The sequence below is a fragment of the Thalassophryne amazonica genome, chromosome 22, assembly GCF_902500255.1.
Source record: "Thalassophryne amazonica chromosome 22, fThaAma1.1, whole genome shotgun sequence".
NCBI classification, from domain to species: domain Eukaryota; kingdom Metazoa; phylum Chordata; class Actinopteri; order Batrachoidiformes; family Batrachoididae; genus Thalassophryne; species Thalassophryne amazonica.
Window position 1 is genome coordinate 13,468,467 of NC_047124.1, and position 22,232 is coordinate 13,490,698.

At 39.9% G+C, this 22,232-nt stretch overlaps 2 protein-coding genes across 2 annotated transcripts in view; one reads left to right on the top strand and one right to left on the bottom strand.

The window, feature by feature from the left end:
- Positions 1-858: 858 nt before the first annotated feature.
- LOC117504462 lies at positions 859-22,184 on the bottom strand. Its single transcript, XM_034163931.1, has 17 exons — positions 22,105-22,184; positions 21,646-21,800; positions 21,500-21,549; positions 21,296-21,389; positions 19,223-19,495; positions 17,817-18,110; positions 16,488-16,739; positions 15,871-16,101; positions 15,128-15,237; positions 13,993-14,209; positions 13,763-13,918; positions 10,400-10,590; positions 9,296-9,447; positions 8,909-9,166; positions 6,734-6,887; positions 1,242-1,374; positions 859-989 (listed from the first exon to the last, which is right to left on the bottom strand). The coding sequence occupies exons 1-17, from the start codon at positions 22,128-22,130 to the stop codon at positions 865-867; spliced, it is 2,871 nt and encodes a 956-aa protein (XP_034019822.1). The 5' UTR covers positions 22,131-22,184; the 3' UTR covers positions 859-864.
- Positions 17,089-22,232, top strand: part of LOC117504225 (cAMP-regulated D2 protein) — a 33,038-nt gene continuing 27,894 nt past the window's right edge. Inside the window, exon 1 of the mRNA XM_034163625.1 lies at positions 17,089-17,193. The gene's annotated coding sequence lies outside the window, so the exon portion shown is untranslated. The remainder of the gene's footprint in view (positions 17,194-22,232) is intronic.

The window sequence follows — 22,232 nt, forward strand, 5'->3', positions numbered from 1 at the left end:
GCATTCACTTGATAATTTTTTTGTTTTTTGAGTAATTACTTGTGTTTTTCTGAGTAATTTTTTTTTTGTGTGTGTGTTTTTCGGAATCATTATTTTTGTTTTTTTTTTGAGTAATTTATTTTTTAGTTTGTTTTTCTGAGTAATTTATTCTTAGGTTTGTTCGTTAGGTTCGGTTTATTTTTAGGTTTTAGGGTTTTTTTTTTCTGTTTCGTGGTAAGTTTTTACCTTCCTGTTTATAGGAGTTTTTTTTTTTTTTTCCTGACATAGTCCTCAAGTGCGTGCGTAGAGTTAAACTAATGATAATACCATCTATATGACTTAAAGACAAGACAATCTCCCAATGTCTAAACCCAGATCAAAGTTATACTTGATTAAACCGAACAATTTCACGTTTATCAAATCCAGCTATCAATGAATGAGTCATCAAATGTTCTCTAAACTCAGAAAAAAATTGGTCCGAAAAGCAGAAGAAACAAAATATTCAGAAAAATCAGGAAAAATTACTATGAAAAACCAACCATAAAAATACTCTAAAAAACAAAGACTCAGAAAAACAGAAATAATTGTTCCAAAAAAGACAAAAAATAAATTACTCAGAAAAACAGAAATAATTATTCTGAAAAACAGACAAAAAACAAATTACTCAGAAAAACACAAATAATTACTCAGAAAAACAAACCAAATAAATTTATCAAGTGAATTCAATACGTTTCCATACCAAATGGCTTCATATCATGCCTTAAAAACCTTTTCTTGAGAGTTCCCTTTATTAAATGTGCTGAATTTGAAATGGTTTCATTTACTTAACTACAATCAGTCAATATTTATGGAAAATAAACACACACACACAGTTTCATCTGCAATTTATTGAATCCGTAGCTGTTCATAGTAACTCATGACTGCTTTGGTTGCACTGATACAGAGTAAAGTTAAACCCAAAAATCCTATGGAACCAGAAATGACAAAAATCATCATCATGTGATCTGCCCCTGTAGCGAAAGAGAAAAACACACACAAAATTTTATGAGCCAGTGACAAACAGCCATATGAAGTCTGTGTTAAAGCAACATTTTTACAGATCTTTATAGAATTCCTAACTATGTAATTGCATAAAAACAAAAAGGGTCATTTTACTATGTTGCTTAGGTCAAACACTTGGGAACAGCCCGAACAGATTACCACATTAACTAAAACGCCACAGTTACATCTTTGCTCAGCATCAGCTTCACCCACAAACTCACAATGAGAAGCTCCGCCCCTCGACTCCGCCCTCCCGATGACCACCAGGGGCCCAGCAGATACAATGGTTCCTTGTTGACTTGGAGCATCCATCTTGCTGGTTGACCTCTTGGTGCGCTGCTGGTGGCTGCAGTTCTGAAAGTTTAACAGAAAGACTGATTCTCATTCATAGAAATCTTAAGAGATTTGTGCAGTATTTCAATAAGGTTTAAAGGTTTCTACATGCTTGCTGGACCAAGTCTCTTCAAAGGTGTAGTCACTTGACTTTTCCTAAAAGTTGACTACATTTACCTGTTATTAGAAAGTACTTTATTGTAGCGTATACTGCAAAATGACAGCTATATTTATTGCTGTTCAAGTGTTTCATTTGGATTCTGGGTGTCAAAGTCCAACCCTCGCCTGCCTCATGACACCTGGGTAACTGATCAAGTGGCAGATTGCCTGTTGGGGTGAAATACTGTTGGGACCTTGTGTGTCTCATGGCCACTACGGTAACAATGAAGGTCCAAGAGGAACCCTGAACATGACACGGCTAACCCGGAGGGCTCTGAAACAACAAGTCCTCAACAGCAGATCAAGGGGAGGAGGCTTGTAAACCAACAGCTGTGAAGGCTGCGGCAGGTCCTCGGACCCCGATCGTCTAGGATCTGTCAAGGGCCGTGTATTTATCGGCATGCAACGACATTCCCAAGTTCAACAAACCCACGCACAGATGTCTCTACATCATCATCATCATCATCTATTTTATTTGAGCAGAGGATAAGAAATACAGAAAACAGAAAAAAAAAAAAAAAAACAGAAAACAATTTAACAATAACATAAAAAACAAAAAAACTGAATTTACTATTAACTCAGGACATTGAATCTGCTCAAAAAGGAGTGGGAGGAAGAAAACTTATTTAATCCCACCCCTTTATTCAAATTTAACATAAAGTGCATAGCTGCTTCCCGTCAATTAGATAGAAAATTAAGAAAATAATACATTTAAATACTTGTAAATTCCCACAATAGATACCAACAGCAGCAAGAAAACAATACCAGTATAATAAACAAGCGACAAGCACATACCAACAACGGTAAGAAATCAACGATACCAGTTATGGCAAAGAAAACAAACATATGATGCTCATACCAACAATGGTAAGAAAACAACAATACCAATTACGGTAAGAAAGCAAACATATAAAAAAACATACCAACAATGATAAGAGACAACAATACCAATTATGATGAAGAACCAAACATATGAAAGAAAGAAACATATAATGCACAAACCAACAATTGTGATACAGAGTCATGAGCCATGAATGTAAAATGGCTTTTATTGTTAAGTCTCAATCATTCTATACCGACCCCAGACCCTCTGTTTATAATGTGACTTGAATTCATGAATGCTTTGGCATTGCTTGAGTCTGACGTCCAAACCATTCCATAACTTTGCTCCACAGACAGACACACAAAAAATTTTCCGAGTGGTTCTAACTTTTAATAATGTGAATTTGGCAAAACCTCTAAGATTATGAACACACTCTTTAACTGAGAAGAACTTTAGAATGTTACTTGGCAGTGATTTGTTAAATACCTTAAATAAAATCTGTAATGTAGAATATTTTACAAGATCATGAAATTTAAGCAATTTTGATTGCATAAAAAGATTATTGCTATGTTCTAAAAATCCAACTTTATGTATGATCCTTATTGCTCGTTTTTGTAGTATAAATAGTGGTTGTGTTGAACATTGATAGTTGTTACCCCACACTTCAACACAATATGTTAAGTATGGGAGAACTAAAGAACAGTATAATGTACGGAGTGCATTATGATCAAGAAATTGCTTTACCTTATTCATAATAGAGAGGCTTTTTGAAATTTTCATTTTTATGTGTCTGATGTGGGCTTTCCATGTTAATTTACTGTCTATTATTACTCCTAAAAATTTGTTTTCAGCTGAGTTTTCAATTTGGACACTGTCTATAAATATTTGTAATTTAGATTTAACCTTATAATTACCAAATATCATTGCTTTTGTTTTATTTAAATTTAATGATAATTTGTTTGTTACTGTCCATCCATTTTTTTATTTTACTTAGTTCGTCATTTACAGTATTTATAAGTTCATTGTAATTATCACTACTGTAGAATATATTTGTATCATCAGCGAATAATATTAGTTTCAGTGATCTAGATGCATTAAAAATGTTATTAATATACATATTAAACAATTTGGGACCCAACACTGCCCCCTGGGGGACACCACAAGCAATGCCAAGACATTCAGATTTGTAATTTCCCATTTCCACGTATTGGACCCTATCTGTAAGATAACTTTTTATCCAATTTCCTGCAACTCCTCTGATACCATAATTCTCTAATTTGTTGATTAAAATTGAATGGTTAATTGTATCAAATGCTTTTTTAAGATCAATGAATATTCGAGCAGCATATCTTTTTCTGTCCAATGCATTAGTAATTTCTTCTATTGCCTCAATAACAGCCATTGAAGTGGTTCTTTTCTTTCTAAAACCATATTGACCTTCGTTTACTAACTGATATTTTTCTATGAATTTTTCCAAACGAGAGTCAAACAATTTTTCTAGGATTTTTGAAAACTGTGGGAGTAAAGAAATTGGTCTATAATTGGTAAAAATATGTTTGTTGTCATTTTTGTACAGTGGTATAACTTTTGCAATTTTCATTTTTTCCGGAACACATCCAGTTTGGAATGACAAATTACAGATATAGGTCAGAGGTTTTGAAATGTTGTTGATGACTTTTTTGACTAATACCATGTCTATATCGTGACAGTCTGTAGACAGTTTGTTTCTGCATTTATTAACAATGTCTTTTATTTCCTGTTCATTTGTTGCTGAAAGAAAAATTGAATTTATGTTTCTTTTTATAGTTTCATTAGACTGCTGAATTCCTGGATTTGGGATTTCAGCTGCCAAATCAGGGCCAACATGTACAAAAAATTTATTAAAACCATTCACTATATTATTCATGTTGTAATCATGAACATTTTTATCAATAAAATAATCTGGATATCTTGTATTGGAAGATCCTGGTTTAATTAGGTTGTTCAAAATGTTCCAAGTTTCTTTGATGTTGTTTTTATTTTTTTGTAGAATTTCATCATAGTACAACTTTTTACTTATTCGGATGACTTCTGTTAATTTGTTTTTATATACTTTATATCTTATTTCAGCTTCTTTTGTTTTTGAATTAATAAATTTTTTATAAAGGCTGTTTTTTTTTGCAGGCTTTTAATATTCCTTTAGTTAGCCAAGGACATTTATTGTATCTTTTATTTTTATAGTATTCTTTAAGGGGACAATGTTTTTTATACAACGTGCAGAAAATATCTATAAAATTGCTATATGCACCATCTACATCTGACTCACTGTAGACTATACTCCAGTCTTGTATACTTAAACTGCTGTTGAAGGCATTTATTGTTTCTTCTGTTCTTATTCGTTTATGGACTACTTCTCTGTCATGATTAGTTTTTTTAAGGTCACAGTCATAAACAATAAAAACAGGTAAGTGATCAGTGATATCACATATGAACAGGCCACTTATAACTTGATTTTCAATAATATTCGTAAAGATATTATCGATTATTGTGGCACTGTGAGATGTTATTCTACTTGGTTTTGTAATTGCTGGATAAAGGGACATACTATACATTGTGTCAGAAAAAGCATCTATTGATTTCAGTTTTTCAGGATTCAAAAGATCTATATTAAAATCCCCACAGACAAATATATTTTTAGTACTTATTTCCGAGAACATTTTTTCCATTTGTTCATTAAAAATGTCAATACTTGAACCAGGTGACCGATATACACAACTTACAATAATATTTTTCCTCTTTTTGTTGTCTATTTCGACTGTCAGACATTCCATTACTCCATCTATTGTTACTGACATACTTTCTACAACCGTAAACTGAATTGTTTTATGAATATATAATGCAACACCACCTCCTGTTTTGTATTTCCTGTTTACATAATGCAACTCATAATCTTCTAAATCAAAATCAATACCTTTTTCCTTTTGTAACCAGGATTCTGATATGGCAATAATACTAAATGGTGATATAAACTGTTGCAAATATTCCTTTATAGAGTTAAAATTAGTGTACAAACTTCGGCTGTTGAAATGTATGATTGACAATTTGTCGTCCGAAGTCGTAACATTTGTATACTGGTCTTGTGTATAGTAATCACAGTTCATATTTATTGAAACAAGAAGGTTGTTGACCGGGTCAGTTTCATTTTCCTGATCTTGTGTGTTGTGCTCAGTATATTTAAATGTTTCCAGTTCCTTTTGTTTAAATTGTAAGATTCTCTGTAACAAATCTGTATCTTTGTTGTTCTTTGGTGTGAATATGTTTGTTGTAATGTTCATGGTGGTGTATAGAGTCTCACATTGTTACCTTTATCTTTCAGTTATATTTGTCAAGCTCTTCTATATTTCTCACCACCATAACTTTTGCTTCTTCTGGTGTACCATTCAGTTTGATGAGAATCCTACAATTTGTTACCCACGTAACCCACATCGACCCTGGATGTAGATTTTCTACACTGCGCTGCATTTTGGATTCTGTGGAAATATTGTAAGAACTGGCAGATGACACAGAGGAAGCACAGGTGCAAGGTTTGAAGTAGATGCTGCATTCAGTGTCAACTGGGAACTTGGAATTTCTGCCTTGCAGCTTAAAAACAAAACAATCCAGCAGAGTCTAACAAAGCTACACAATGATTAAAATGTTAATCTCGTCACTGAATAATTCTGATGCACACACATGTGTGTGAGCGCTCTCTATTGTAAGGTCTCCATGGTGCTGGTTCTGACCAAGTTCGCAATTCAAACTCAGAAAACTCCCCACGTCGTTTGAAAATAACTGTCACAGAAAGTGTGTCACGGTGTCTTCTTGCTGTATTTTAACCCTTGTGGGGTCAAAATTCCAAATAGTTTTAAAAAAGGGGCAAATATTGATGATCTTGTTGGTATAACAGCCCCCCCCCCCCCCCCCCCCCCCCCATGTAAGACAGACTCATTACCACATGTCCACAGAAATATAAACTCTCTCCCACTTTTCAAATCCAAACTCAAAACCCATCTGTTAAAGACTGTTTTTTCTATTTGGTCAATAGAACAATGTAATTTTAATCAGTTTTAAATTTCTTATGCATTTTAATTTATTTTATGTTATTTCTGTGTGGTGTCCTTGAGTGCTAAGAAAGGTGTCAAATAAAATGCATTATCATCATCATCATTATTATCATTATCAATATTATTATTATTATTAGGAATCCTTCACTTGAATGTAAAGGAATTACACTGTTACATAAGTACACCTTGTTCACAACTTAAGCTTTGTTTCATTTTTACTCAAAAGGGACTAAACCTTTTAACTGCAGTAGCTCAACAGGTATATTATCAAAAACATTAGCACATTTATCACACTTGCAGTGACTCATCAGTTTACCTTTGTACAGTCTTCATGGTGGCCACATATGTGGGCCAGGCAGTGAAAGTAGATGGGCAATCCTTTGGGCATGTTGAACATGTGGATGGAAAACCTGCTTTTCTGCTCATTGCCATTAATGGACAGCCAATGGAACGTAGAGTCGACAGGACACCTGGAGGATCCCAAGACAATATCACATTTTATTTTAGGCACCTTTCTTTGGATTTGATGAGGATATTGCACCTCAAGGTCAAGCAGTGTCTCAGATTCAGGACCTTGCTCAAGGATGCATCAATACTCAATTGTAGGTTGAAGGAAAAACAAAACAAAACCGATTGAGTCATAATGGCCCAAAGTGACATCTTTTACTTCTTCTTTAGGCTGCTCCCATTCGGGATCGCCACAGCAGATCAATCGTTTCCATCTCACCCTGTCCTCTGTATCTTCCTCTGTCACATCAACCACCTGCATGTCCTCCCTCTGAGTGTGTATGGGTGAATGCGAGGCATCATTGTAAAGTGCTTTGAGCTTCTGATTCAGATGGAAAAGCAATATATAAATGCAGTCCATTTACCATTTATCATTCATCAGCTCCTCAAAATATTCCCTCCACCTTCTCAACACATCTTTTACCATCATAACCTGCTGCACATGCTTGCAGCTCGGTCTCTTTGTCTGGCCAATCGGTACAAGTCCTTTTCTCCTTCTGTACTATTCAACTACTTGTTCAGCTTGCTGTAAATCATCACCCCTTCAATTTACAACTTCACACTCAGACACTCACTTAACCTCCAACCAGTGATGGCGGTAACGCGTTACTCTAATCTGACCACTTTTTTTTTAGTAACGAGTAATCTAACACGTTAATCTTTCCAAATCAGTAATCAGATTAAAGTTACTTCTCCAAGTCACTGTGCGTTACTATTATTTTTGCATTGTGGGTCGATAGCAGCATTAAACTTGGTCCGTGGGCAAGAGGTCGGGGTTTGACTGAACTGCCCACTTTAAGCGAGCTGTGAGCTTTTCATCCGCGATTTTCTGCAGCAGCTATGATGCACACCTGCACTGAGCTTTACAAAGACATTTTTATGTCGTGGGGGGGCAGGGATGTGCCCCCCCCACAACACCCCTAGATTAAAGGTCCAGTTTTGAAGCTGTTTTTTTTTTACTACAACTACTAATACTACTTAAAATAATAATAATTTCGACAAGTAAAATGTTTAGAGAGAATTTAAATGTTAGAAAAATATTAGAAAGAATTTAATAGTTACATTTATAAACAATGTAGGTTAGAAATTGCAAGTTTTACGGTTACAGTGCTGTCAACAGTTAAATATGAGGTCAAGAACGAGGTCTTTATTTTACTTTTTATAAAACAAGTATTTATTTTCATTGAAGTCAAGAAAGGGTGACTATAAAGTGAGTTTTGGCAAAACAAGTATCATTGTCATGTTGAGATGGCAGGGGGTTGTTGTTGGCAGCTGGGGAAGTAACTAAAAAAGTAACTAGTAATCTAACATAGTTACTTTTCCAATTGAGTAATCAGTAAAGTAACTAAGTTACTTTTTCAAGGAGTAATTAATAATTGGATTACTTTTTCAAAGTAACTGTGGCAACACTGCCTCCAACACACTCTTAAAATACTCTTCCTTTAAAATGACCCCAACACCATGTCTCTTCCTATCCACACCATGATTATACAACTTGAACTCGTTGCCTATTTTCCTGGCCTTACTTCCCTTCCACACACAATACATATATGTCTACCTCTCTCCTCTCCGTCATGTCAGCCAGCTCTCTCCCTTTACCAGTCATACTGCCAACATTCAAAGTCCTGTCTCTCAATTAAACCCTTTTAGTTTTCCTCTTATGTCTGGACACATTCTCCTCTTCTACACCGAGCAGTAGCCCAGTTTCTGCTGGCACTCTGTTGAGCACTGGTGATGGGCATTGTTAACCCGGGCTTCAACTGATCCGGTATAGAAATTTGATTTGTACTCTGCATGTTTATTTTGGCTTGTTTTACTCCGGATGCCCTTCCTGACACAACCCTCATTTTTCCGGGTTTGGGATCGGCATTCAGAATGTACTGGCTGCACACCCCATGTGGCTGAAGTGTTAAAACATTCGTCTCAACCTTAATGTAAGCAAGGACCAACTGTCAGAACACTTTACCGGTACATTTTGACATACCCATCTTGAAGGAAAATGCCCTGCACAGTATCCTGTGGGTCGGTACTCTCAGTCGCCCAGCATGACTCCACCTGCAGGACCACGTCTGCGGCAAAAGAGCTGTTGGTTAGAAGTGCCACCTGGAGGAACAGGGTGTCCCCATGCCCTAAAACAACAGTGTCCTGGTACTGGTGTGTGTAGGACACGTTACTGTATAAAGTCATGGAGAGGCTGAGCTCCAGGGACGAGTTCAACTCCACCACAGAAAATGAAATGAGCCTAAAGCAACAGAGAGTTTAACAATTATGTTCAGAAAAGAAGGGGGGGTTCCTTGCAATAATCAAGGGTGGGTATAGAACTCAGAGGCTATTTTATTTTTAAGATTATTCAACCAGTGATTTCTCTCACCACTCCAAATCCACATTGACTTTAGCATTATGGACATAATGCCGTGGGTAGATGCACTTCCAGATAACTTTCAAATCCCGCCGGCTGATGGTTTGGTCTTCGCTCAAAGTAACAGTCAGTGTATTTTGGAACACAATGTGTGTTTTGTTCACCTGGGCAGAGACAGACAAATGCATTTCGTTAACTCAATTTGTGCAAAACAAAGGGAAAACGAAGACCCGGAGAAATGCTGCATTTGGCACCACTCTGCATTCCACTGAACCCTACTGGTAGCAGAAGCATCAGCTTCATTACAGTATTCATACAGCTGTTTATGGCTAAATCAGACAGAAACAAGACAGAGAGACACTTTAAAAAGTGCTATTAATTATTTTTCTGCAATTGTCTTAAAGTGAATCCAGGAGGGAAAAAAAAGTGTTCCTCCTCGGCCACTCCTCCTCAACACTCTCTCCTACACATGGAGCAGAACGATCAGCAGTTCTGAACAAATGTGGATTTTAGTCCAAACACAGTCTTAAAAGTGTGTGTGTGTGTGTGTGTGTGTGTGTGTGTGTGTGTGTGTGTGTGTGTGTGTGTGTGTGTGTGTGTGTGTGTGTGTGTGTGTGTGTGTGTGTGTGTGTGTGTGTGATTCACACAACAGGATTTGCATGCACACATGGCCAGAGTGAGAATTTAAATGGGGAACAAAAAAGCTCAGAGCACAGAGGGAGTGTTGCACAATAAGCAATTGACAAAATCCTTGCATAGAAAATACACATTGGCAGACACAATGTGTAAAATGGCATTCAATGTATCTTTTCAAAGAAAAGAGTCAAACCAAACCTCACATGAGGAACAACACTTGGAATGTGAATCTAAAATATTCCCTTTGGTACGATTCTAGGTGTTTTTGTAGGTTAATTTTGACAACAGAAAAGCGTACATTTATAAACCTTTTCATCTTGCAGCTGTTGGAGAATATTTATTACCCAAATGCTACCTACACAGAAAACCATCTCTCTTCAAGCACACTATACATTTTCAAGGTTTCATAAACTCAGACAAAAATTGTGCTTTGTAAGCACATATTTAGCCACTAACTACCAGCTGAGTGTGTTCTCTCACCTGCCTCCTGGTTCCATAGTCAGAGGTTTCGCGTGACATGTTAAAATAGTAGAACATCTCGTTTTCACCGGGCAGGCATCGCCCATCATTCAGCACCACGTCGACCTTTCCCCCGACGTAAGACATCAGATATGGTTTTGCTATACCGCCGGTCATCACTTTATCCCGACACTGGCTGAAGAGGCCTTTCTCTGGAGAAAGATGTGATTTTCAGTGCAGACATCAGGAAACGTTTGCAACACCCATCAAACAAATGTTGGAGCTGCAGCTGCTAGAATAGAATCTGATGAGAAAGCCCTTAAATTCAGCCTTAAAATGCAAAGTAAACAAGAGTGCTCTGAGAGCACAATATCCTCCGCTGGTAAAAGTGTTGGCTACATTCTGATAACATTTCAAAGACTTGTACCAATTTTCACAAAAGTCATCTTAAATATGTGAGGAGTTGATTTCAGAATGCAGGTACTAACTCAAGAAAATGGCAGTGTCTAGGTTGAATCCATAACAATATCCCAGTGGACAGAATCCCAACCCCTTATTACAAAAATGCACAAAATCCCAGTCTCATTCTAAAGTCCCATCTCACTTGTTAAGAGGTTTCCATCCATCCATCCATTTTCTTCCGCTTTATCCGGAGTCGGGTCGTGGGGGCAGCAGCTCAAGCAAAGCGGCCCAGACCTCCCGATCCACACACACCTCCCTCAGCTCCTCTGGGGGAACCCCAAGGCGTCCCCAAGCCAGCTGAGAGATGTAGTCCCTCCAGCGTGTCCTGGGTCTTCCCCGGGGCCTCCTCCCAGTGGGACGTGCCCGGAACACCTCTCCAGCGAGGCGTCCAGGGGGCATCCGGAAAAGATGCCCGAGCCACCTCAACTGACTCCTTTCGACGTGGAGGAACAGCGGCTCGACTCCGAGCTCCTCCCGAGTGACCGAGCTTCTCACCCTATCTCTAAGGGAGCGCCCAGCCACCCTGCGGAAGAAACTCATCTCGGCCGCTTGTACTCGCGATCTCATTCTTTCGGTCATGAGCCAAATCTCATGACCATAGGTGAGGATTGGAACATAGATCGATCAGTAAATCGAGAGCTTTGCCCCCCTACTCAGCTCTCTCTTCACCACGACCGCATCACTGCAGATGCTGCACCGATCCGTCTATCGATCTCACGCTCCATCCGTCCCTCACTCGTGAGCAAGACCCGGAGATACTTAAACTCCTCCACGTGAGGCAAGGACACTCCACCGACCTGAAGAGGGCAAAGCACCTTTTTCCGGTCGAGAACCATGGTCTCGGATTTGGAGGTGCTGATTTTCATCCCGGATGCTTCACACTCGGCTGCAAACCGCCCCAGTGCACGCTGAAGGTCCTGATTTGACAAAGCCAACAGAACCACATTGTCCGCAAACAGCAGAGATGAGATTCTGTGGTTCCCAAACCAGACCCCCTCTACACCCTGGCTGCGCCTAGAAATTTTATCCATAAAAATAATGAACAGAACCGGTTACAAAGGGCAGCCCTGGCAGAGGCCAACGTGCACTGGAAACAGGTTTGACTTACTACCAAGCTCCTGCTGCGGTCGTACAGGGACCGGATAGCCCTTAACAAAGGATCCCGGACCCCGTACTCCCGGAGCACTCCCCACAGGGTGCCCCGAGGGACACGGTCGAACGCCTTCTCCAGATCCACAAAACACATGTGGACTGGTTGGGCAAACTCCCATGAACCCTCGAGCACCCGATGGAGCGTGTAGAGCTGGTCCAGTGTGCCGCAACCAGGATGAAAACCACACTGCTCCTCCTGAATCCGAGGTTCGACCATCGGTCGAATTCTCCTCTCCAGTACTCTGGGATAGACCTTACCGGGGAGGCTGAGGAGTGTGATCCCCCTATAGTTGGAATACACCCTCCGGTCCCCCTTCTTAAACAGAGGGACCACCACCCCGGTCTGCCAATCCAGAGGCACTGTCCCCGATCGCCACGCGATGTTGCAGAGGCGTGTCATCCACCCCAGGAGCCTTGCCACCAAGGAGCTTTCTAACCACCTTGGTGACTTCGGCCTAGGTAATGGATGAGTCCGCCTCTGAGTCCCAGTCTCTGCTTCCTCTTCGGAAGATGTGACGATGGGATTGAGGAGATCCTCGAAGTACTCCTTCCACCGCCCGACAACATCCCCAGTCAGGGTCAACAGCTCCCCACCCGCACCGTAAACAGTGCTGGTGGAGAGCTGCTTCCGCCTCCTGAGGCGTCGGATGGTTTGCCAGAATCTCGTCGAGGCCGACCGATAGTCCTCCTCCATAGCCTCCCCAAACTCCTCCCAGACCCGAGTTTTTGCCTCTGCGACCACACGGGCTGCGGCACGCTTGGCCTGCCGGTACCTGTCAGCTGCCTCTGGGGTCCCACCTACCAACAAAGATAAGTAGGACTCCCTTACGGCATCCCTTACTTCCAGTGTCCACCACCGGGTTCGGGGATTGCCACCGCGACAGGCACCAGAGACCTTGCGACCACAGCTACGAGCAGCCGCATCAACAATGGAGGTGGAGAACATGGTCCACTCGGACTCCATGTCTCCAACCTCCCCCGGGACCTGAGAGAAGCTCTCCCAGAGGTGGGAGTTGAAGACCTCGCTGACAGAGGGTTCCGCCAGTTGAGGTTAAGAGGTTTCAATTTTTTCAAAGTAGTGATGAGATTATCAGGTGCCCAAACCTGAGCACTGTGTTGCGGTGACATCATAGTTGTTTAGAGGTATCAACTACGTTACTGTAGTACACTAACCCTATTATATTTTACATTTATATTTATTCATTAGACTGGAATTTTGTCCACTTTTGTAATAAGGAGTTGAGATTCTGTCTGTTGGGATTCTGTCCAGTGGGATTTTGTCCTGTTACCGTATAGGTTTGTTAATCAAGAGCCAAAATGTGTCAGTCTTGTACAATATTACTGTATGCGTATTATCAACCTATAACAAGGATTTGTACCACGTTACATGAAATTCTATCTAAAAGTCTAAGAGGAGTTGATTTCAGAATGCAAGCACCCAAGCATGAAACTGATGGAGCCCAAATTTGTTAATCAAGGGCCATAAATTTGGTAAAATGGACCAAACTTGAAAGATATGATGATATGTCCATTACCAAGTTATAACAAGGAGTTGTAGCAAGTTTCACGAAATTCCTCCTAAAAGTGTGAGAGGAGTTGATTTCAGAAAGCCAATCCCCTTTTGGGAGGGACAGAGACAGACAGACAGAAATCACCACGACACAATACCCCTTGGGAATTCGGGCAGTAGTGGACAAAACATCTGCAACATTTTCTCTGCATGACAGAAAATTCAGCCATATTTGAGTTTGCTGGGGGACATCACCGTACCTTTACAAACTGGATGTGAACCTGCAGGTGGCTTCAGGGTAGCACTGACATCATAGAATCCATGCTTGCATAAACAGGTGTAGGAGCCCAAAGTGTTGATGCACAGAGAATTAGGAGGACACAAAGTTTTATTGGAGGATAAACAAAGATCTGGACCTGAGAAAGAAAAAGGATGTAGGTGAGATTAACCCCTCATGGCGAGAGTCCAAATGACTCCTGCCGACACCAACCGTCCCAGTAGATGATGCCATTGGCTACGGTGATGTCACTTCTGTTCAAGGACTGAATGTAATCCAGCTGATCTTTAACAGATAGTGGCACAGCTTCTGTTTTGGATCCATTAAAAGATGCAAACACTATTTCTGTTTTATAGGTCTCGCCTGCAGGTTCAAAGCCAACCAGATCAATGTGGACTGGACCATCAAAGCCTTCCAATAGGTCTTGCAGCTACAAGAGAAACACAGAATAATGTCATTTTTAGATCTTCAAACTCAAACCAACTAAACTGATGAAAGAAACCCATATGGATGATGGCACCATCTGGGCTGCTTTTGAGATATTTCACAAACTGATGGTCGACCCTTTCTAGGGCTGATGGAGATGCCTGTGGCTTCAGTTTTTGCTTGAGGTCACCATAGCAGCCACAGTTTGGACTACATATTGATTTGAGGTTTTAGAGGAATTCAGCTATCTTGATGGTGATGTTCATGTCTCTGGGCTATCAGTCTTTGAGATAAAGTCATGCCTGATAAGAGCTTATGGGGTCATGAAGTTGCTGGACAGAGGCCATGTTTTTGACCATGGTGATGCTTTTGTAGGAGAATGAAGATCCAAGTCTTTAGGGTCCAGGGCCCAGTTTTATGAAGCAGTACCCACAGAGATAGCATTAGTCCTGGTGCAGCACCAAGATGTCAGCAATTGTCACATTCAAGACATAGGAGGTAACGCTTATGTCAAGAGATTGATTTTCAAGATCTGCAGAACACTCTCGAGTTGTTCGCTCACTGGATAATCCAATCCCAAATCTAAAAAAATAAATAAATAAATAAAAATTGCTTCACAACTTCAGTCTTGGACTTTCCTTCATCAAAGACTAGACAGGAACCTTAAAACAGCTCATAGCCTGGTTATTTTTTAAATCTCATGCAAAATTTACCAATCTACCAAGTCTCAACGATGACTATGCACAAAGCATTTTAGTACTGCTTCATAAAATCAGGCACTGGTGCTTCCTGGTTGTAAAACTTGGACACAGATACCAAGTTTTGTTTCCAAATTAGACAATTTACTGCAGAAAGAAGGCAAACAAGGTTTTAAGATGGCAACCTGTCAAAGACGGGCACATTTCATGCACAATTTACTTACTTTATTTTTGACAATTTTCTCCATTCCAGCTCGAGGTTCAGATGATTCATCCTGCAGAGCTTCAGACAACGGCCACGGCACCACCAACGTGAGACTCGAGCTGGTTAACTCTGATTCAATAACACCAACAAAACCAAAAGAAGGCACATTAAAGTCATCAAATATCCTCAGTTTCAGCCCAACACCAACAACATAATTAATTACATTATGTGAGGAGTTGGGTTACCAATATGGAGACATGAGTTCAAGTCTGGCTCCTGCTACCTGTCTTCATCTCCATTGTCCCAGTCTATTTAGCTGGAAATGGTTACCGGCCTTGGACAGGGAATTAACCTGCCTTGAACTGGCATACCTTCCAGGGGGAGTCGTAGACTCTTACATGCTTCACGCCCATGAATCTGTGGATAAGTGCGGGCACCAGTGGACCATGGGGCCAATAAGACTTACCTTTTATCTGCAAACTTTTTAATAAGAAGATTAGCAATCTAATTACTTTTGACCCTTCAAATAGGGTCATTATACACATGAAGTGCTGAAATACCCAGCTTTCAACTGATTTAGACACATTTACCTATCAATTTAAGTCAATACGTGGCATTATGAGACTAAACTTATATTTTCTTTTGATGGACAGCTGTTATTCTGCATTCATGTTTCATCAACATCTTTGTTGCTGTACAGCTGGACTGATGTTTGTTCAGAATGTCCAAATAACTTTTTCTTTTTTTTTTTTTTTTTGATACCTTGGAGGTCCCCATTGGAACTATGAATTTGCACAAGAAAGCCTGCAGACGTCTTCAACTGCCACTGATCAACACATTCCTCCCACACGTCGAGAACATTCATGGTCCGATCTTCCAGCTCTGGTTGTGTCAGATGGCCGTTCTGCACTGTAGTGATGTTCATGAAAGAAAGACCGAGTGGAGCGGTGACGTCATCAGATGGATGCGTGAGCTCAAACACACCAGGAGGTCCTTTGGATGCACAGAGTAAGAATACAGAGGCCAATCAGAGAAGAGTCTGATGAAGGAAAATACTGTATATTGTCACTTATTCCAAAATGTAAGCATTGATTTATTTGAACTTAATTTACACAAAAAAGGTTCAATAGTAGGGAACGCCTTGGGGTTCCCCCGGAGGAGCTGGGGGAGGTGTGTGTGGATCGGGAGGTCTGGGCAGCTTTGCTTGAGCTGCTGCCCCCGCGACCCGACTCCAGATAAAGCAGAAGAAAATGGATGGGATGGATGGAAGGAAGGTTCAATAGTTGTGTCTTTACATATAAATTCTCCTGCTACAAGCTACATTAAGTCCTGGAAAGGTACCCATTTTCAGAACAGTGTTCCTGTCAGACTGATTGTACCTGTGTAGGCGACGATCGTCTTTACGTTCATGACAACGCCATTTCCACACAGTGCCTCCACCTTGACCTGGTACCGACCACATGGCAGCAGCCCTCCTACTGTGTAGCTGGTGATGAATGTAGTACCATGCAGCACCCCCTCATGGTAGACTCTGAACACTGAGATAGAAGAGGCGTTCCTCACCTCCCAGTTCAAGGTGTAGTTATTGGGGCCGAACAATGTCTGTCTCAAGGCCTCGATCCTGGAGTGGACTGACCAACAGAGTGGACATCGGTTAGCAGCTGGTGCTTTTTAAAATCATCACAGGTCAAAATTTGATTGGTCACATGTACAATCAAAAGTGGAAAATGCTTTGCTGTGCCAAAATAAACACTACTATATTCTGATCTAGACAAAGGTTTAGTTGCCAACCAGGACCCAAGGCAGTTCTGTGGTGTAGACCACCAGACCTGACTTTAAGCACCATGATCACCATCAGTTCTATGTTTCCTGGTCCTGACAGTCACTTGTGCACTGAACAGACAACCAACCGTGAAAACAGATGATGGCAAAACTGAAACTTGTTCCTGGTAAACAGGTTTGCTGAGTTTACAAGGTTCTTGTTCCTCATTTCAAGCCAGTCAAAGTTTTCTTTTTGTTGCACATCGTCTTCCATACGGCTTTCGTGACACACTCCAGACATCGACTCTGGTCATCATCAGTCTTGTAAGTCTCTCTCTCTTATATGTGTGTGTGTGTGTGTACAAACATTACATCTTGACCATGTGTGTCCTTGCTAAATTCTTGGCATGTGGTTTTTGATTAGAATCCCTCTTTGTAGTAATTTTATTTTCTATGTGTTACTCATGTGGAGCCAGTTTCAAGTATCAAAAATATGGCCTTTGTGAAATGTGATAAAGCAAACGATACCTGAAATATTGTGATCAGATGGATGTTTGGAGCAACATTTGGGTTCGAGGTGGAAGTGAGGAATGTCCTGGGTTATCCTTTCAGTCCATGTATCAGTCAACTGTCATTTACCAGCACCATTTCTATTACTGCATGTTCTGACAATTCTGTATTGTTTTCTTAGTATGGCCAAAGCAGATGGTCACCCCACGGGGTCTGGTTTGTGAGGGAGTTTTTCCATGGATGGGCTCACATGTGATACCTGGAGGTGACTTGAGCTGTGATTTGGTGCTGTATAGATGTAAATTGGATTTAAAATGGACTTAAATCTCTATCAATGGGGTGAAGGTCAATAATACTTATCTAGTCAGTTAATAAAACGTTCCTATGGAGAGGCAGCCAACAGTTAATTGAGTCCAGTTAATCCTTGAGGTTCTCACCAGAGTTTCCGTCAATGAGGACCATGTTGCTATAGCGGGACTCCACCCCAGCCTGGCAAACTGTCTGCAGGCCAAAGTTAACCCTGCTGCAGGGCGGCAAGTCAGATAAAGTAAAAACCAGATCGCCTTCCTGATGCCAGAAGAGTAACTCCTCTGTGATGTGATCTGTTCCGTTGAGGAAGAAGACAGTGAGGAGGAAGAGGGACAACTTGAGGTTGTTGGGGCAGTCCCAAGTCACTGATATGTGGCTGGTGTTCCAGGTGGTCACATGGAAGAACTTAGGCACATCTGGGTCTGAAAGTAAGGCAAAAATAATAAACACATTTAGGGATAAAAGTAAAGTAACTGAAGCAGCAATAATATAGCTATAAAGACATGCAATATAGTATTAAACTTTGGATAACTAAAAAGTAAAAATAACAAAACAGTCATGCAAAAGCTATGAGGTGCCATTTTTTCAAAATTTGAGAAATTATTGCTTTAGAGTCAAGGATGAGATATACAGTTGCATAAGTTGACTGCATTTATATAACGCTGTCCCATCTGCATCAGAAGCTCAAACTGCTTTACAATTATGCCTTACATTCACCCATTCACACTCCGATGTCAGGGTGGTGCCATGCAAGGTGCTCCCTACACACCGGGAGCAACTCGAGAATTAAGGACCATGGCCATGGGCCCTTATTGATTTTCCAGTCTGGCTGGGTTTTGAACAGAGGATCCTCTGGTCTGAAGCCCAATGCTTAGTCACTAGACCATCACCTCCCCTAAATAAACGTTGTCACCTCTCCTTGTTGGAGTCTTCAACCTACATGCTGGATCATGCCCATAAAATTGCACAATATGACCAAAATGTCAGCACTGATGCTTTCTGTTTAATTCTAGATAGACTTCTGATGGCTGAATCTAGAAGTCATTTAAAGCCGGTATCTTAGTCTTAAACTAGGACAATAGCAAACTCAGACAATCTTGACTCCTCACTGTTTCTCAGGTGCTGCAGGTAGAGTATTAATTCAGGAAGAGAATCTGCAAAGATCACAGCATCGTCTGCAAACAAAGGCACTGAAGCCACTGATTTCTACAACTTTACCATAAATCCAGTCCATGTATGTCCATGTTTTGTGAGACACACCAACAGATTGGTTGTCCACTCACTCCGGCCTCGTTTGTTACAGAAAGAGCTCATTCTCATTTAAAGAAACAGGTGCAAAAGCTGGTACATACAAAAGAAGCATCTTCTGATGCGTTAGCTCAGAGACTACTGGGTACTTTTTGCCTACTCACCTAAATATCCCTTTTAAAGATACCTGGCAACTTGTGTTTTGTTGCTGTAATGTGTACAGTATGACCCCTTTAAATCAAAATACAAAGAACTTGCTCATCTTGTTGGATGGGATCATTGTTACCTGTGATAGTTGAGATGCAGCTGAGCGAGTGAGTTCCTGCGATCTCCACACACGCCACATATTTGCTGCATGAGTCCAGAGCGGTGAAGCGGTAGTGGTTGTGGGTGGTACTGTCCATGCCCTGCATGTTATAGGAGTCCAGTTCGGTGCGGTAGAGGGTCACAGTGTGACTGCTGGGGACATCTGGCTCAGCTGGACGCTGGTCCACCCACGAGATCAGCAACATGGAGGTACTCCGTGACTCAAGTTTGACAGGGAGGCGTTTAGTGTGGCCTGTAAAGTTCAGTGTCAGTCATACAAACACTGCATGAATCGAGAGCAGCTCCACAGGCAGAACTGGTATTGAACCTGGGATTGAAGGAACATGTGCTGTTCTGAAAAACTTGAGAGCAAGTTGTTATTTTGGCCTCAAGATGGCGCAGTAAGAAAACACATGGATTGGACAAAACAACATGACAATCTGTACTTGTGGGGTAGTTTGCAATTCTTGTGCATTGCTTTAAAAGATCAGCTTCCAACATTTAAAGGAATCAATATAGGTCAATATGTAACTGATAAACAGGTCAAATTGGGGGTGGGGGGGAGATGTGATGTACACTCAACAAAAATATAAACGCAACACTTGGTTTTGCTCCCATTTTGTATGAGATGAACTCAAAGATCTAAAACTTTTTCCACATACACAATATCACCATTTCTATGTAGTTATTTATTTTTGGTTCCAAAGGTTCACACTTTTCTTTTACCTTTTTTGACAAGGAAGGACTTTAGTTCTCAGTTGAAGACACTATGTTTACATTTTTACAAATAAGGACTTGATCTTGGAGAGACCATTATGTTAACATTTTACATGCATTTTTTTTCTTTAATTTACTCCACAAAGGAAGGACTTGATTTCATGGGTCTTTGTTTTTGAAATGTTTGAAAATATATCAAACTTGTTTTCAACATTCTGTCTTGTGATTTTTTAAATGCATCACACTCTTGTGTACATACAGTATGACTAAACTTTAAGAATACTTTAAGGAGTATATTTTCAGTATATAAATAGTAAGCTACAAGTAATATGCCAAGCAAAATTAAAGTATAAAAAGTAAAATAACCAATGTGTATAACAGTATACTTTAAGTATACGATCAACTAAAAATAGGGACTCAAAGTATACAACTAGTACAATGGCAGTATATCGATAAGTGCACTTGTGGTATACTTTAAGCATAGGAGAGGGATATACTGTGTACATTGATAGTATGTAGATGAGTGTGCTTGTGGTATACTTTAAAGTGTACTTTTGCAAACTTAAAACGAACTTTAAAATATACTTTTATAAACTTGAAATGTTCCAATTTAGTCCAAAACAGTATTAAATTTGTGTACGTTCTAGTATACTAACAGTACACGGTCTGTAGTATACTTTCTATACTTATACTGAAGCATACTTAATAAAATGAACTTTAAGTATACTACTTTTTGCTAAGGGTACAGTTAGCACTTCAGTCACTACTACAGACTGATACAGATCAGTAGTTAAATGTGCTATGTTAATGCAACAACATCTAGTATTAGTAGTGTTATGTTTCACATCCAGCAATGGGAAATATTCATGATATCATGTATAAAAAAAGTAATATTTAGACCTGGGCTTGTTTGACGGCCGACCTTCATCCGCAGATCTGGAAATTCCGAGAAACCTTGTTTTTGTTGTAATCACTGAGTTTCTACATGCTGACAAATGTGGGACTTTGGGGACATTTAACATAAAACCACAACTTGTAATTTAGCCTAAGGGAAAGATAAAATTATCCTGCACACAGTGATTCCTTTGAAAATTGGCAGTTCACGTTTATAGACATTATGGCACCTTCAAAGCATTATAGGGAAGATCCAGAAGGTCAGCATCACGACTGATCCAAGGATCTAACAGAGACTGGTTTCATAAGGCGCTCTTCCTATCCAAGTCATTGTGCACATTAGACATAAGTCATTTGTTTTGCTGCTTTATCACAGATGTCTGCAGAAAGTAGCCAGCGTGTCAGGATGGAGAGAAAAAAAAAAATCAAAAGTCAAATTCACCTATAGCAAGAGTAAAGTTTTCATGCTGGTGGAAGAGTAATGTTCCGTTTTCACATGCAAACACTTCAGTAGGATTCAACAGCTGCATGACGCCCTGCACAAAGTCAGATCCATACTCACATCCATGCCAAACAATTCAGTTTTAATATTTATGATCATCAGCGAGTGTGAAGTCGTACTGAACTCTTAATATGCCAGAGGTACCTGATGTTTTAAGGGTCTGTGTAAGCCTCGGATTTTGATGGTTTTTGTCCCTTGAAATGAAGAGAATAATTTTTAAGGATATGCAAATAATTGGGATGAGCTGAAAATAAAAGAGAGATAATTAAGATTAAAGCCAGTTGACTTACTTGGGGTAATGCTGAACGTCCATCTCTTAACGGAGCCTCCATCCTCAAGTATTAGTGTGTTTTCCACAGTGTGAGGAACTGTCAGAAAAGTTAATTTACCAGCTTTTCCGATGGACTGTAGTGCTGTGCCATTGAGCCGTATGTTTACATGCTGCCTGAAGGAACAATAAAATACAGGCCTCACTCTCAAATACAACATCAATCACAAAATCCAAAGAAATCTTTTTCTAAAAATCTGATTTAAATGTTTCTCTGCACATTGACAAATGCACATGGCAGAATGAAGAATAAATTTAAACAAACTCTATGAATCACTAAAAGCAAGATCAACCTGATTATAGTGCAAATTTAAAAAAAAAAATAAAATTATTATTAAAATTATTATTTTTCATTTTAAGCCAAATGAGTGTTGGAGCAACTTTACCCTTCTCTTGGCAGAAAAATATGAAAACATTTTACCTTTCCACTGCATTATTTTTCCCCATCCAGCATATGTTGAAGGAAATATCTTCACAGAGTCCTGAAATAAACAATAGAAAAAATCTCCAAATCTTCCTGATTATTTCCAGGGGTTTTTTTTTGTTTGT

Coding starts and splice junctions, on each gene's coding strand:
- LOC117504462 (XM_034163931.1), bottom strand. CDS start 22,130: ATGGGGAAAAATAATGCAGTGGAAAG. Junction 19,496..21,295: donor AAACTTTACTCTTGCTATAG/GTGAATTTGACT, acceptor TGAACTTTACAG/GCCACACTAAACGCCTCCCT. Junction 16,740..17,816: donor CCTCATTGACGGAAACTCTG/GTGAGAACCTCA, acceptor TCTGTTGGTCAG/TCCACTCCAGGATCGAGGCC.